At 37.7% G+C, this 15,717-nt stretch overlaps 1 protein-coding gene across 3 annotated transcripts in view; it reads left to right on the top strand.

Moving 5' to 3' along the window:
- The first annotated feature begins 1,101 nt into the window (after positions 1-1,101).
- Positions 1,102-15,717, top strand: part of LOC134212979 (protein vestigial) — a 110,986-nt gene continuing 96,370 nt past the window's right edge. Inside the window, exons 1-2 of one of the 3 annotated variants that reach the window (XM_062691393.1) lie at positions 1,102-1,632; positions 9,052-9,860. In XM_062691393.1, the coding sequence (XP_062547377.1) occupies positions 9,765-9,860 (96 nt within the window). In that variant the 5' untranslated portion in view covers positions 1,102-1,632; positions 9,052-9,764. Of the gene's footprint in view, positions 1,729-2,030; positions 2,183-9,051; positions 9,861-15,717 lie in introns of those variants that run through there. The other 2 variants (XM_062691392.1, XM_062691394.1) reach the window with 2 other exon arrangements.

Here is a 15,717-nt window from a genome sequence, read left to right as displayed (position 1 = left end):
TGAACAGCTTAAGTTTTGGTATTTGCAATTGTTCAGTTAGAAAATCAAAATCGGAAGCAGACATGCTACCTGAATTGTCAGTACGACCGTTATTTTCCATTGGGTATGAAAATCATTCATCTTCGGTAAATTTTCAGAAATGAAATTTTGCCTGCCTGAAAAAAATAATGAAAACTAAACGGCATGTAAAATAATATCCAACGTAAAATTAAATTTGATGTGAATGAAATGTCTTGTAAATTTAAATAGATATTCAATTAAATTTCTGCCGGTAGAAAGCAAAGGAGGGGTCGATACATTCATTCAAAGAAGGCATTATCTCCTTTCTTATACCGGGCAGACGCGATCATTATCAGAAGAGATAATCTCCTCAACCCGATTTTAATACAATTATTATACTAAAATCTAACAATCTCATATTAGTCTCAGAGCATTCAAAATCTCATGTATATTTCTGGTTTTGTGAGGTTACTTTATTCACTGGATTTGTTCTTCTAGCTTCCCATTGAATTACACAGGTCAACATAGTATCAACTAAGGCCAATGATATAGGCTTTCAACTTGGTTAAAAGCCAAAGGGAGCTCACAATTAAAGCAGTGTCCCTAGGTAAATAATTAGGTGAAAGAGTAACGTAATTAAAATTAAAATTTATTTGATGTTATTCAAAACGATGAGAGCCTTTGAAAATTGTGTCCACCCTATCAGTCACTGCCATACCTCTCGTAAATACACTTCTCATTCAACTGATTTCGCTGCACTTACCGTGCATCGCGCACTCCATCAAACACAGATAGGTTTATTGTATTAGTGAAACACAAAAACTTCTGATTGATTGCACCACATTTTCCTCCACTCAACATTGCCACCGGATTAACACCAACAAACATCATAATCGTTGTTATCGCCACTTGGCTCACGGTGGGTGGAGCTATTCGAGGCTTGCCGGTGCATATACCTTTCCTAAGCCACTCCCATCGCCGCACACCGCCAAAACCGGTTCCTATTGAACCACTACATAGACAATGGTTCTCTTCGCTTGCTCAGCACTTCTCACCGTCGTTCGAATTATCCTCAATACTCGGGACAACAGTTGATTGGTCGATAGACCAACCACGCCGTCGCGTCTCGTCATCAGTGTGGGTTGTTGTCGCGGTGAACGGCGACTAACTGGTTTTGCGAGAATTTCCAACCTAAAGCAAACAGCTCGAAATTCTTCTGTTTCAGTTGATTTTTCGGTTTTGATACGCGCGCGTTCGACAACCACGCGCGCTGCTGTTTGACTGCAACAACACCGCTCGCTGCTTACCTACGTGAAAGTGCGTGGAGCAATTCGTTGTTGTTTCCACTGACGGTCGATGACAATTGCATCAGCGTCGGTATTGCGGGGAAAATGTTAATTTTCGGTTACGCTGGATGCTTTCTACCAACGCTGGAAACCGGAAATAGTGATTCAGGATATCGTGGCGAACACGTGTTCCAGCATACCGGCAAAAACTGTCGACAATGTGCATAAGAAGTGTATGACAAACAAAACCTGTGCAAAAATTAGATCATAAAACAAAACTCCCAACCTGTGCCGGGTTGAGTGATTGATAGTGTGTTTGACATTGAGCTGCAGTGGGTTGACTCAGGTGATAAAGTACATGCTCTAGAAATTTTCCAGCTAACGTTCGCACGCGCTTGGAGTGACTTTAACGAACATCGGAACGTAAAAGCAGTGATTTATGGTCAGTTGTTTGAATAGTTGTTTTCACCTGCATGGATCTCTTAGGGATCTTTTCGAACCGAATCGACGAAGCTGACGACACAAAAGCTTATTGCAATTCAGCTATAAATATGGCTTCTACAAAATGGTTACGAGTGATCTTGGCAAAGCCAAACATTATCCATCGCGGAGTGATTGAGTGCACTGCACATCCGATTAGAGAGCAATTGACGATTATATTTAGAACCGAGCCAGTTTGTGCGATGCACGTACCCGTCTGTCATCGATTGCAGGACGTGATCGATTTGAACGACGGTGTGGGACGGTGAACCGCCCGATTGCATAACACTTCTTGCATTGCACTTGCAGTTGCATTTGGGCGGAGATGCTTTGCCGGGTGGCGGGGATCAACGACGCCACATAGCTAGCGAGTTCTTCAGCAATGTTGCGTATTTCTGTCTCGTGATCCATTTTTCGTGAGTGTTCGGTGAAATATTCTACAGATTCTGTACCTTCCGCCGCATGCATACTATGCCAGCGGTGTTGCAATGCAGAATACTTGAGCGATGTGAACAATTCGGTTTCGACGAGAATAATGCGACGTCTACGGCGACGGCGACGACGGATCATAACTCAATTAAGATAATTGGATTCTAGTGAGCTGACTGACGAGGAGTATTCAATGTTGTTGTGACAGTGGGCACAAAAATGTCAACAAGGTGACCGCTATGCACCCCCCGCAAAAGTCGACGGGGATTAAAATGGCAAACATTTTTATCGGTATTGGCTGGCGATGCGAGGTGATTGGTTACAGAGATTCCACTTGCTGGTTACTTGTTTATTGCGCATAATCGGTACAATTTAATTTTGCGTCTACTAGTCGATTAAATATCAGCTTAAGAAACACGCATTTGGGAGTATAAACTTTTTTTAATGATAAAATTTTATGCAAAATATTGCACAATCGTCGATTAAAATTATTATAGACTTTTAACTACAAGACTACCAAGCTGGTATGATCGTATTGTGATGTAATTTGTACTTTGATGAGGATTGGTGCTCTCCACATATCATTGAGGTGCACCTTTCAACAATTTTTGTATTTGTAACGATGAAGGTGCTGGTCAAGTTCTTACAATCAGTCTGGACAAGAAGAAAATATTGGTGTGTGGTTGTGGCGGAGGCATTTACATAATTTCACAAAGAAGAGCAGGGATGATGCCTGGAATTGAACCCACAAATTGCTATGCTGAAGGCAGATTATTGTCTATCCTTTCTATCTATCAGGGTCTATCCATTAGACCGTCTGGTCCGCCAATTAATTAACAGATAAATAAAAAAATCCAACTACACAATTTCTAATACGGACTTTGCAGACCGGCGGATTGCATTGCTCTTTTTAACAAATCTTTAAGTGACACTGCAGTGCACTAATGTGATATGAATGTAATATGGAAGCAACCAAATTACGTTTTTTAAACTAAAATTTCCGAATAACTTTATATCATAGACTCAAAAACATTAGTGAATTCTAATTTAGAATCGTATGAGTTTGTTGAGCTTTGTTTGTTGATGTTTTTAATTTCGGATGTCGACTGTCGAGTTCTTTCTGGTTTTGGCGATCAACTGCTCCTCCTTTGTCACGAAAATATTGGGGGGCCATACACCAATTACGTAAGCATTTTTTCTGGGGTTTTCAAAGTCCCCCCTCCTCCCATGTAAGATTTTTCCCATACAAATATTTTTTTATTTATTTGAAACGTGAGAAAATGGCAGACCTCCGCTTCCCCCCATAAGTGCTTACATAATTAGTGTACGACCCCTGGAGTAGATCTTCCCTTTGGAGTACGTTCATGATTTTTCTGGCGATGACAGCTGAGAAAACTTGGAAAGGTCAGCGGTCTTCGGTATAATTTTAGCCATGTTTCATTTGTTTTTCGCCAGCAACTTTAGCAGCCTTTTACTAGGTTCCGTCGGATGGCGAGAAAGGCCTTCGTTCAACGTTCTTGCCTTTTCCAGAAATCTTGGGTATATATCCACCATGGAGAGATTTTGAATCAAAGGGTCTTAATCCGTTAAAGTTATTTTGCAAAATATTTAAATTAAAGCAAACCGACTGATTAGACTATCACTATGAATAGTTCCGTACGCAGCTTGAGAAGCAGTCCCACTGCTTTATAGATCGTAGAACTTTGTTTACAATTATTAAAAACACGTGAACAAATGGCACCTGAATTCCGCGTTTGCTAGATAGTGCTTTGTTTTTGATTTATTTTGATTTAATTTCAAAGCCTACTTTCCATGTCTTACTTTTCAGTGCATAAACAGGATAAGAAAAATCTCTCATAAATTAATTACTTTCAACCCTCAACAATTCCTTGAGAAAGACGGATTTCGGTAACACGGTATCATATTCCGTACTTCGAACAATTCATTTTATAAAACGGTATCAAATGACAGGAGTCCTAACACAAATATTTACTTTATATTCGCCACACCATGGAACATTTTCGAAAATGGAATTATATCATGATGACGGTTTAACATGTATTTTTACCAAAACCGAGCCGTTCAATCAATTGATCGTGAAATTTCAACCAGCTGATCGAAACCGTCGGAAAATTGAAATGGGTTCTAGATCGAAAAAAGCTCGTTGCTATGTAAAACGACAACAAAACGAATGTTTTTTTTTCTGTGTTTGAAGTGTTCGTTATTGTCCAAAGATGGTCTAGTAGCCTATAAATTTGAATATATCGACATGAGGAGAGAGAATTCCGAATAAAATATGACCACAACACATCGAGATTGAGAGATATAGAGATAGGGAGCTAATCGAGATGTAGATCAAAGGGACTGAGAAAACTATTGACATAAGGAGAGATATCGAGATAAAGAACATCGAGATGTAGAGAGTCGATTGCATCAGAAATCAAATGAAGTTACTCAAACTTACACTTAACAGGAAAATTTATGTTTTGAAAGTGTGTACCTTTGGCTTCTGAAAAACAAAATGCCGCCAAGGGAATCCAAATTTTGCAGGGGTTCAAATCAATTTGGTTACGGTATACAAAATGAAATGAGTAAAACTACACTAAACGAGCTAAAAGTTATTATGTTATAAGTTTTCTAGGAGTTCAAACTTTCACAGTTTATTTTAGTTAAAACATTGGTGAGATCGTTCGAATTTTTACCCAACACTTGGGTTTTTATGCGACATTTCTAAATCGTGTTTTTTGGGGATTTACTCATTTCATTTTGTATACCGTAACCAAATTGATTTGAACTCCTGCAAAATTTGGATTCCCTTGGCGGCATTTTGTTTTTTCTTTACTAAAATCAATGACGCTACTTATTCCCCCACTAACATGAGAAAAACAATATTATTCTGCTAGTTTTCTGTGCGAAAATAACGATGTTTAGATGTAATTTTTATGAATTTTTTTATGAAGTTACAACATGTTTCGATAAGATACGTCAAATCTCAGAATATACACAGTAAGTTTATGTCGAAATTGAGAATTGTGAAAAGATAAGACTTTGTTTCGACTCAATTGACCACCATTAATCGAAAACTTGGCTTTGAACAGACTAAATTGGAGTTGTCCAAAATGTGTACATTTGGGGGTCCAAAATATGTTGCACTGTCCAAAAAGAAGAATATGTCCATTTAAGTCTGCAGCAATTTATCTACAAATGATGCCCTTTTAAGATTTGTACTTCATAGATAAGACATTCGTCTCCTCTTGCATCAAACGTGTTATTTGGGAGTTATATGCAAATATTGGTAAGGGGAGCGCGTCATTTGGCATAACTCCATTTGGCATAAGGTCATTTGGTATAAAAGCCATTTGGTATAACAGTCATTTGGCTTAACGGACATTTGACATAATTTATAAATTGAAAAAATCACTATAATAAAGATTAAAAAAAATTGACATATTCAAGAACAGCATCAAACGTGAGGGTCATTTAACCGACATTTGGCATAGTTTTTTTTCGGTGTTCACTAAATTAGTTGCTTGACTAAGTGGTGCTGAAAAAAACAGGAATGGTGAAAATACAACGGTCGATAATAATATTCAAGGGCATAATAATTTCGTAGAAAGCTTGCATTAGCCGAGTATAAAACAATGATCCCTTCTTAAAAAGTAGACGTTAGCCCGGATTAAGGTAACGACGGATGTGATCCATCCTTTAAAAGTAGGCGCTCGTGCGGATTAAAACAATGGTGGATGTGATTCCTTCTTCAAAAGTAGGCGTTTGCTCGGTATAAGGCAATGGTGGATGTGATTCCTTCTTGAATACTAAGCGTTTGTCCGGACTACGGACAATAATTTAAAGTAGGCGGTTGCCCGGATGGTGGATGTGATCGCTTTTTCAAAGTAGGCTTCACCCACATGTGTTTTTATTTTGCTTTTCCTCACACTATTTTTCGTACCTCTGCTATTTGCTGATGATGATTTTATTTGACTCTAGCGAGTGTGAGGAGTTTTGTCAAGCCTGATTGAGGCAATGGTGATGTGCCTTCTTCAAAAGTAGGAGTTTGTCCAGGATAAAGTAAATGGTGGATTCGTCTTTTGGAAGTTGGTGTTTGCCCGGATTGAGGTAATTGGGAATTCGATCCCTTCTTCAAACGAAGGTGTTTGTCCGACATCAAGCAACGGGAATTGAGATTTCTTTTTTTGGAAGTGGCCGTTTGCCTAGAATAAGTTAATGATAAATGTAATCTCTTCCTCGGAAGTAGTTCTTCCGTTTCGTTTGTCCGTCCATTCGCAAATGTCTTCCATCAGTTTAAATTTATCAGAAGGTATCCTTGATCCACTTCTCTTCCACAGTTCAAAATTATGCCAAATGTCCGTTATGTCTAATAACCCACTTTTTTGATGCTGTTCAAAATTATTCCAAATGTCTGTTATGCCAAATGGTATTTATGCCAAATGACCTTATGCCAAATGGCGTTATGCCAAATGACCCAGACCCATTGGTAAGCACTTCTTCTAGGAGACCAAAATTACCAATTACCCTATTCAATCACAAACCTATTTTTAATTTAGGATAATAAGGAAAGTTGTGCTTTTCGTACGGTATATTCGAATAAGAAGGAATACTTCTGAATTGTATATAACTGACTAAATCATGTATGATCAGGTTCTCAGTTCTCACACTATATTACGAGCAGATGATGCCCTGCCCACTCAAGCATATTTTCGCTGAGAACACGTATTGAGCGATTGATAAAGTAGTTAGATGTTTTATAACAATGTTTCGCTTAAGAGCAGTTCCCAAATTACGTAACGTTGTAGGGGAAGGAAGGAGGTCAGACCAAGCGATAAGGTCCATAAAAAATTTGAATCATTCATACAAAAATGTTTCGTGGGGGAAGAAGAGGGTCTAAAATTACACAAATTTGCGTTACGTAATTTGTGAACGGCCCCTTGCGTGGGGTGGCGCAGTGAAAAGTTGATTTGCCTTTTTTTATGTCTTTATTAGAGTGATTTTTCAATTATAATGGAATTATATGCAAACTTTTGGCAATGCCAACAATAGTAATCTTTATGGCATAAACAACCTATCAGCTACAAGCAGTTGATGCAATGATGTGGCTAGAGTGAGCGCTTCACAACAACATTTTTGGTTTTCTAGGATTGAATGCCGTTAAAAAAAACACTTCAAAAAAGAAAAAAAAACTTGAACTGAAAAAAAAATCTCCTTCGACCCGAAATTTGGTTGATTTCCTCTAATCGGAACGGAAAAGTAGAAATTCTGTTTAAGATGTAATATATGCTAAGTTCTTATAAAGATTTTGGCAGATACTTATGCAAGATTTTGAAAAAAGCCGACATCCGCTGGTTGGGTTTAGCTTCATTTGAATCAATTTTGATCAAAAACCATTTGCGTGGACATAATTCTCAGATTCTCTTTATTCTTATCTACTTAATTCTGCCCTATTGTGCTTTTTGCATACGGCTTTTGACGATATTTACTAATGTTGCTTTCTTCTTAAATTCAACACATTGTCACAAAGTTTTTGAACATGTTCCGTTTTGCAAGTGCGTTTGTCCCGTCTAGAAAAATATTGTATGAAAAGACAGTTTTGTTGAGTTCCATCTTTTTTTTTCAAATGCTCGAAATTTTAAAAAATCATTTTAACACCAAAGCAATGGATTGACAAATGAAATTCAACTAGGGCGGTCATCACAAATCTTCTTCCAACCATTATTGATCATTAAGATCTTCTTCCTCTCGCAGGGTACACCCAGCGAAGACTTTCCCGATAATGATGATTACTGCTAATTAGTATTCACCTCCAGTCGCCATACAGTTTCCGTTAAAACAAGGCTGTTGTTCCAATACAAACCAATGTGGATGGTTGGCCCCGGCTCTTGTAATCGTTGTGTAAAATGCGCTTCCTTACCTTGAGGTGCACCACCAAACCACCATACTCGTACCTGGCGTTGCGTCGCCGTTGTAGTCTGGAAACTGTTTTTCCTCGCTAGTGAGTGTCGCGCGTTTTTGTATTCTTGTAGACTTTTTGCTGACGTTCTTTGTAACACAGCTCCGAATGAAAATTAAACAATTTCTTTCACCGAGATTTCTCTCCCATTAAGAAGTCATGAAATGGGAAAACATGATTGCGGAACCCGCACTAATTAGCATGCACAAGAACCAGCTCCGCAGAGGAGTCAGTTTTATGTGAGTTTAATTGTTTCATTTATATGAGCGAATGAATTGTGTTTGGCCGTCACTTGTCGATCTTCCGTCTAGCTAATTACGCCAAAGGGTCATTTGCAAATCACGTACATTTTGTTGTTGAAGTAGGGGGTTATGAAATATCTGTGAACAGCTGTCAGCCATCAATTATATATTAATCTAATGACGTACTTTAAAAAATGGATAAAATTGTAGCAGATATCTTCTATATACATAAAAATGAATTTCTGTCTGTCTGAACCTTCGAAACTACTGAACCGATCGGCGTTAAAATTTGTATGCAGAGGTTTTTCGGGCCGAGTAAGGTTCTTTAAATGGTTCGAAACCCTTCCCTCCTTTGGAAAGGGGGGCTCCCATACAAATAAAACAGAAATTTCTGCATTACTCGGGAACTAAGCAGAGAATATATCAATTTTAGGCGAAACGAAGTTCGTCGGGTCTGCTAGTATTTAATAAAATCAATAAAAACTCTCTGTAAGAGAACGTTAAAGTTTAGTAAATTTTTACCGTGATTTTCGAAAGACCCTAAAGGTGCAAAGATCCATTATCGCAGGTGAAAACAACTGGTCATTTTTAGTGAGTGTAATCCGAGGTTAATTATTAAACCACTTTTGCACTTATTTTTCTGTTGCAGATTAATGCGGATTGAACTAAGAACAACCAACGAACGAGTGAATCAGTTCAAAAGTGCTTCTGCTGGTGAGCTGATCTACACGACGGAGGCCACCTCCCGAAAAAAAGTGTTTAAATTAATCATTTCACATTAGCCGGAACAAAAAGTCTTAACAGTGCTTCATTAATCAAGAAAAGAAATAATATAGAGTTGTGAGAACACGCGTGATTCGCTCGTTGCATTTAGTGTGCCCGTCAGACAGAAGGGAGCAGCGTCAGCGTGAAGAGAAACGAGCAGAAATTAACGAGCCGCCGCCGCGGAGAACCCTGCCACCATTATGCCTGCCGGAGCACCACCAGCACCAGTAGCGGTGACGGGAGACCACGAAGAAGCGATTTAAAATTTCAAATCAGAACCAGTTTTCAAACTCTGCACAGTATTCGCTCCATGGATCGTCAGTGTTCCGTCTGCGCGGTAGCAGTTTTATGAGTGGTATACAGAAAAGTGTGAATAAATATAACTGCCAAAAACGCCCGTCGGTTTAAGTGATTTGAAGAGATCTGACAGCTGTGAAGAGAGTTGCTAGTGGAAAAGTGCAATCAGTCAGAGAGTGAGGATCTCAAACCTCCGTAGTGTGGTCACGTTCAGGTGAGAAAAGGGTGCGTTACACCCCTGCAACCAACTGAAGCTTAGCAGGCTCAGTTTGGTTGCTCGGTTCCGTTCGGATCGCGACAATGGCAGTGTCCTGCCCGGAAGTTATGTACGGAGCATACTATCCTTATCTGTACGGCCGCGCCGGACCCAGTCGACCCTTCTATCAGTATGAGCGGGTAAGTTGAGCAAAACAATGTTAAGGAATTGCTATGGAAGATTTGAGATTTTTTTCGCAGGTCTAATTCTATGTTATAGTTCAGAAATTCACGATAGTTGTTTAATGACTTCTATTATCTACTAGTTGACCCGGCAGACGTTGTTCTGCATATTAGGCGAAAAGGCCGTAGTGAGCTGCCCATTCAAAGATTCTCATATGAATTCAAGTTTTAGTTTTTCACGCCATTATGTCTCGGCAGTTCAAATTAAAACTAATATGGGGTCTCTTCGATTGTCGTCATATTGTGTAGAATCGAACGATTCCGAAAAAAATTAGACCCGTACTTTTTATTTCGCTATTAACATATAAATCATCAATAAAACATAACTTTTTTTAAAATAAATCATAACTTTTGCACTGCTGGACTGATTCTTAATCTACTGTCACGAAATGAATACAAAAAAGTGTGATATCTAAGAAGAAACTTGCGATTAATTTGAATTCATATCATCTTTGAATTACTTTGAATTACTTGATTCTCATGAGGAGGGTCTTAAACGTCTCCGTGTTTTTATACCTATTTTTTAATGAAATATTTTTTTAAATTTCACAATGAAGAGATGTAGGACAAGCCGTTCCAGAGGTACAATTTGTTGAAAAATCATTATTTTGATTACAAACACTATCTACAACAAATGCACCACGCGAGCATGGAGTCGCATGGTTGCTCACCACGTAGTAAAGACCAAATGATTTACAAAATAGGCACTTACAATTGCGTGTATTTCTTGAACTTTTAGTTTGATCGAAAAACTTCCAAGAATGGAACAAAAATTATGTTATTTTATTCCATATGAATGTCTTAAACGAATCATGCATCATTATTTCGAAGAAATTTTCGCCGTTTCCTGTTGATGTCGCTTGTCCGTCGGCGCACACCTTCTCCAGTTATGATTTTGGCTAGCTGTTTCCACCAATCTCCATACGGCCAATGTCATTGGTGACTGCTCCCTTTGTCTTCAGTTTCTGGTTAATTAACACTCAAAATTACTCAGTTGTATGGAGCTGAGGACAATTTGATGGATTCAATTTTTTGCGATGAACTGGACTTCACTATTATAGAACCATTGTAGCACCTACTGTCTACAATGGCAGCTGGCTATATCTAGCCAAAACTCAAATGGGCCATCATGGGACTGAATGAAGGGTAAAATCCGGCTTTTGACGCAGATCGATTTTGCAGGACTGTGCCTAATTATTTTTCGTTTCTCTTCCTGCATGGTAAATATTTTGAAACCTCGTTAGCTTCAAACTGTGAAAAAAATAGACCGAAAAGAATGGTTTACTAATTATGAAACGCTGTGAAAAACTTGGATATCCGACCACTAGGAACGCCACTATCTCTATAATGCAGTGCCCCATTTCTAATAACTAGGCTTTATATTAGAGAAACTGCAGCAAGAGTGGAGGTTAGCAGATCCGCAAAAGAAAATATGTTTTCCCAAATCGATGACGATGGGAAATTAACAGCTTTAATATCTTTGCCAATGGATAAACTAAAATGAAATGGGGGGAGGGGAGGTGGTTCGGTTGTGGGCGCCCCCACGTTCCTTTTGACAGAAAGGAGATACTGTTATTTTGACATCTATCTTTCATTTGCTATCGAAACACGATGTTTTGTGCAGAATACCGAACTAGATAGACACCTCTACTTTGAACTATGAACAAATTTTTTTTTCTACATTAAAATCAACACGAAAATTTTGTTTGACCTTTTTCAAAGTGTCATAAAATGGTGTGATTAAATTGAAAAAGTGAGTTCTAATGCACATTCATATGGTAAATATAGTTATTTTGTGGTTCAATAACGATTGTCATCAGAATTTTAGCTCGAAAATTTGTTTCATCACTTTCCTGAAACGCTCCTAAATTCGGTTGTGGGCATTAACAAATCGTTCAATACCACTGAGTTTATCAACAAACAAATCAACAAACTTATTTTTATGCTGCTTTTATGCTTTTTCTTGGAATTATTCAGTCATACCCACCACGTTTTGTTATCTTACCAGATGCGTAATTCGACCTCAACTGTGAGGTCGTCTTGAATTGAATCGAAATACTGAACTCGTCTTAGACAGTTGAAATACCAAATATTACTAGCACCACTAACACTATTCCTTTAGTGGTTGTAAAGCTTAATTTTGGTTCCCATAATAATACTATCCATTTATTTCTTATTAGACTCGTTACAAAGTGCAAAGGAGTCAATTTTATTAAGGAAAATCATTGTTTTTAATAGATTTTCAAGCAAAATCTTAGGATAAGTTGCATTTAACAGGACATTTAAAGCACGATGCATTAACTGAAACCATCATAAAGTTTATAATTAAATTATGAAAAATTTCATTGAAACTTCATGACTTACGCTATTGGTGCTACCTCCACTAAGTACGGTAACCCTAATACTCATGTAGGTCATTTGACCGAATAAGTCAATTGGCCGACTTGTTTTTTTTACAAGGGAGAATGTATTTACGCACGACCCAGCACACGTGCTTAGTAGCTGCCAAGCTACCACACGGAAGTGTAGAGTGGAGTGGGGCAAGAGTAGCACTTAGTTTTCAATCGAACATGGGGATCTTTCGAAACAAGCTTCTTCATATCAAATCTATGTCGACGATTCGTATACTCTTCCTTTATGTTACCCAGTGGAAAAAATAATGGATATGTATAATTAAATTCGTTTTAGAAGAATCCTTATTGCAAGACATCTAAAAAACGCACTTTAGCCCCACCGGTGGGGTAAGAGTGCGCATTGGGTGGGGTAAGAGTACGCACTTTTCCAATCATGTGTTTTAAGTATTTATTAACACAAAAAGGATCTAATAACATTTAATTGATGTTTACTGAAAGTATGTTGTGGAATGTTTAAAGATTACGTAGCTCTGAAAGAGGGAGGGGTTCCTAGAAATGTGAACTGTCATACGAGAAAAACATTGTGTTTTTTTAAATACCAAAAAACTATGGAGGTAAGAATATATCAGGTTTCGCGTGGCGCAAACAAAGAAATTTCCTTAAAGAAAGTACACTAATTACGTAACGCAAAATTTGGCCATTTGATCACCCTTCCCCCTATCCTACAATTTTTGTATGAATCCTCAAAAAATTGCATGGATCGTCATACATCTCGCAAACGCAGTACTGCTAGTTTTTCCTTTTTGTATAACTTCTCAAAAATCGAAAAAGTACTCTTACACCCCGCGCACTCTTGCCCCACTCTACTCTACTGGAGTGTCGGACTCGACTAGTGAGGGTAATACTGACCAAAATCCCTTGGGCTCCGCCCATTATTTCTCCCAGCATTACTTCTGGAGGATTTGTCGAATTTTACAGTGAGAAGTGAGACGCCTAGTTACTCTATAGATTCAAGAGATGGATGTAATTTAAAATATACGAAATGCTACATAGCTACATAGTAAGAGCCGTGGTTACAAAACAATTCATCCGGAAGCGGTTGGGTTCAAATCTCGGTCCGTTCGAGGAAAATTTCGATGCGTTAGAGGAAACTTCGGTCTTTACTAGGCGTAACAATACTCATGCTAGTCGCTCAGCACACGAATGCATGAATGGCAATTTGATTTAGAGCGTTGCGTTGTAACGGAGTATTTCGTAGATTGCATTCTGATAGCTGTCATGTATATCCTTTAACTTTTTTTTAACCCAATTGCTTATGTGTTACTATTTGGGATTTAATAGCACCCAATTTGAGTTCAAAAATGATAAAGCATGAAAGCGACCATTGCTGGCCACGCCCATCTTCTCCGTTACTAGGGAAAGGAAAGAAATGATGATATGACATCATAGCTGTCAAGGTGTTGGATCAAGAGGCAAGTAACTCTAAACTTTGCGATAATATTACTCATTGTCTCGCAATAGTATTTCGTGATATTTCTAGTATCCACGATTTTCGTCAAACAAAGAAACGGTGGCTAGTTCGATTGCTATGGCGTTTATCAGTTTGTTGATGAAACACAGTGCTCCCCCGTATTGGAAACACCTGATTCCTACCTTCTACAGATTCTAGAAAACTTTCAAACCGCATTTTATATTTCGAATGCCATCAAACCAAAACGTGAGCCCTAAAGATTGCTCAAAAAGTAATAGTAATAAAAATAGTTGTTCAGTGATTTTTTAAGAATTTAAAGGAAACTGAAATCATGTATTGCCTAAAACTTGGTGAACTGGATGGCGTTGTGTTTCATTTTTTCCGAACCAGGGCTCTTCGATCAATTTACTGTAGATACGACGTAGTTACTCGCTAGTATTAGTTGCCCCTTGAGTTGGATGGTTGGTAGGGAAATTAGTTTAGGAATATCATCATAAGTAAATGATATAATAAGTTTGAACAAACGATGGGAGTGACCATACTTAGAAATTTTTGTCACTCCGTTGTTGATTTCCCTGGGATGGGGCAAAGCTATCAAACTTGCCCTGGCTAATTAGCCTAGGTTTAAGCGCCATTGTTCGCTCTCTGAAACAAGAAAGAAATCAATTATATTTGATTCCCCTTCCCCTATTATTTTTTTTCCATTTTATTCCTTTCCTTCATTTCTATCGACACCACCTTCTCGATTTTAACGAATTTCAAAGTATATCAATGAATAGCACAATATACATTTTAATAAGGCCACTGCTACTGGCACTAAAAATAGCAATAACAACTGAGAGCAGACGAAACACTTTTTGTAGTTTTAGTATCATTGTAGTTGTCTTTTAATAGATTTTGATTCAGGGTCTCATGATCAATGCTAATCTTTATCAATGGAAGAGCACTTCCACTCTCAAAACTTAGTTGCCTCAATCGGATGTCCTCCTATTCATGGGTATTTTTACATTATGCAACAGTTAAACAAGATAGCTAGTTGATGACATTCAAAAATTGTCAAAAATCTCAATCATATTGATAATATTCACATTTTAAAAAAGTGGTTATATTATGTTGCCGGAAAACTCATGAGGACGAATTTCGCGCCAACTCGACCAGCGGTTGGCAGCACCATCTCAGAATCGAATGAAACTTGGTGGGCATAAAGATATGGTATTTCTAAGCCACTCTGCATACTTAGTTTTTCAAAAATTGTCAAGAGTAACATTTGATGAGGGCCTAATTTTTTTCATAATAACAAGACCTACAAAAAAGTGTTGTATGGCGGACTGTCGTGAAATTCCCAGAAGTTTTTTGGAAAAATATCCAAAAAATAAAATACCGATTCCTACACTGAAAAAAAATAGTTTTAAAAATTAAAATCGATATTACAAAAAAACCTCATCTCAGAAATCGATGCAGATAGGTATTTTAATTATCTAACTTTTCTGGGAATAATGTTCCTGTGACATATTTAAGGAAAAAAAGTTTTTCTAACAAAAACTTTTTTCATGTCCATATTGAGTGAAAATTTATCAGCGTGTTTTATGCCTACAGCGCCAATTATAGGTTCAGCAGCCTATCATCAACCAACGACACATTTTGGAAGTATAAAAATTTGTTTAGGAAGCAATTTAGCATAATCTAACATTAATGTGGACCAACATTTGAAAAGGGCGTATATTTTCCTAGATTGCTTATATCAATGTTACACACAAATGACCAGATTTACAAAATTGTGATGTTTGATGGACTATTGAAAATTTGTCTGAACTATGAAGTCTGAAACATAAAAGAGCGTTTCGTTCACCGAGAAAATAAATTAATGAATGTAAAGATTAAAATTGGTTTAGCACAAAAAAAATTGGAGGTCGATTTTTTTAATCAGATAAACATTTTGATTCCAAACGATGAAGCTCGGTAGGTAATTTCATTAGGGGGATTTCCGGTA

The sequence above is a fragment of the Armigeres subalbatus genome, chromosome 2, assembly GCF_024139115.2.
Source record: "Armigeres subalbatus isolate Guangzhou_Male chromosome 2, GZ_Asu_2, whole genome shotgun sequence".
Lineage (NCBI taxonomy): Eukaryota > Metazoa > Arthropoda > Insecta > Diptera > Culicidae > Armigeres > Armigeres subalbatus.
Note: the sequence above shows the minus strand (reverse complement) of the source record. Positions and strands in the feature narration are given on the sequence as shown.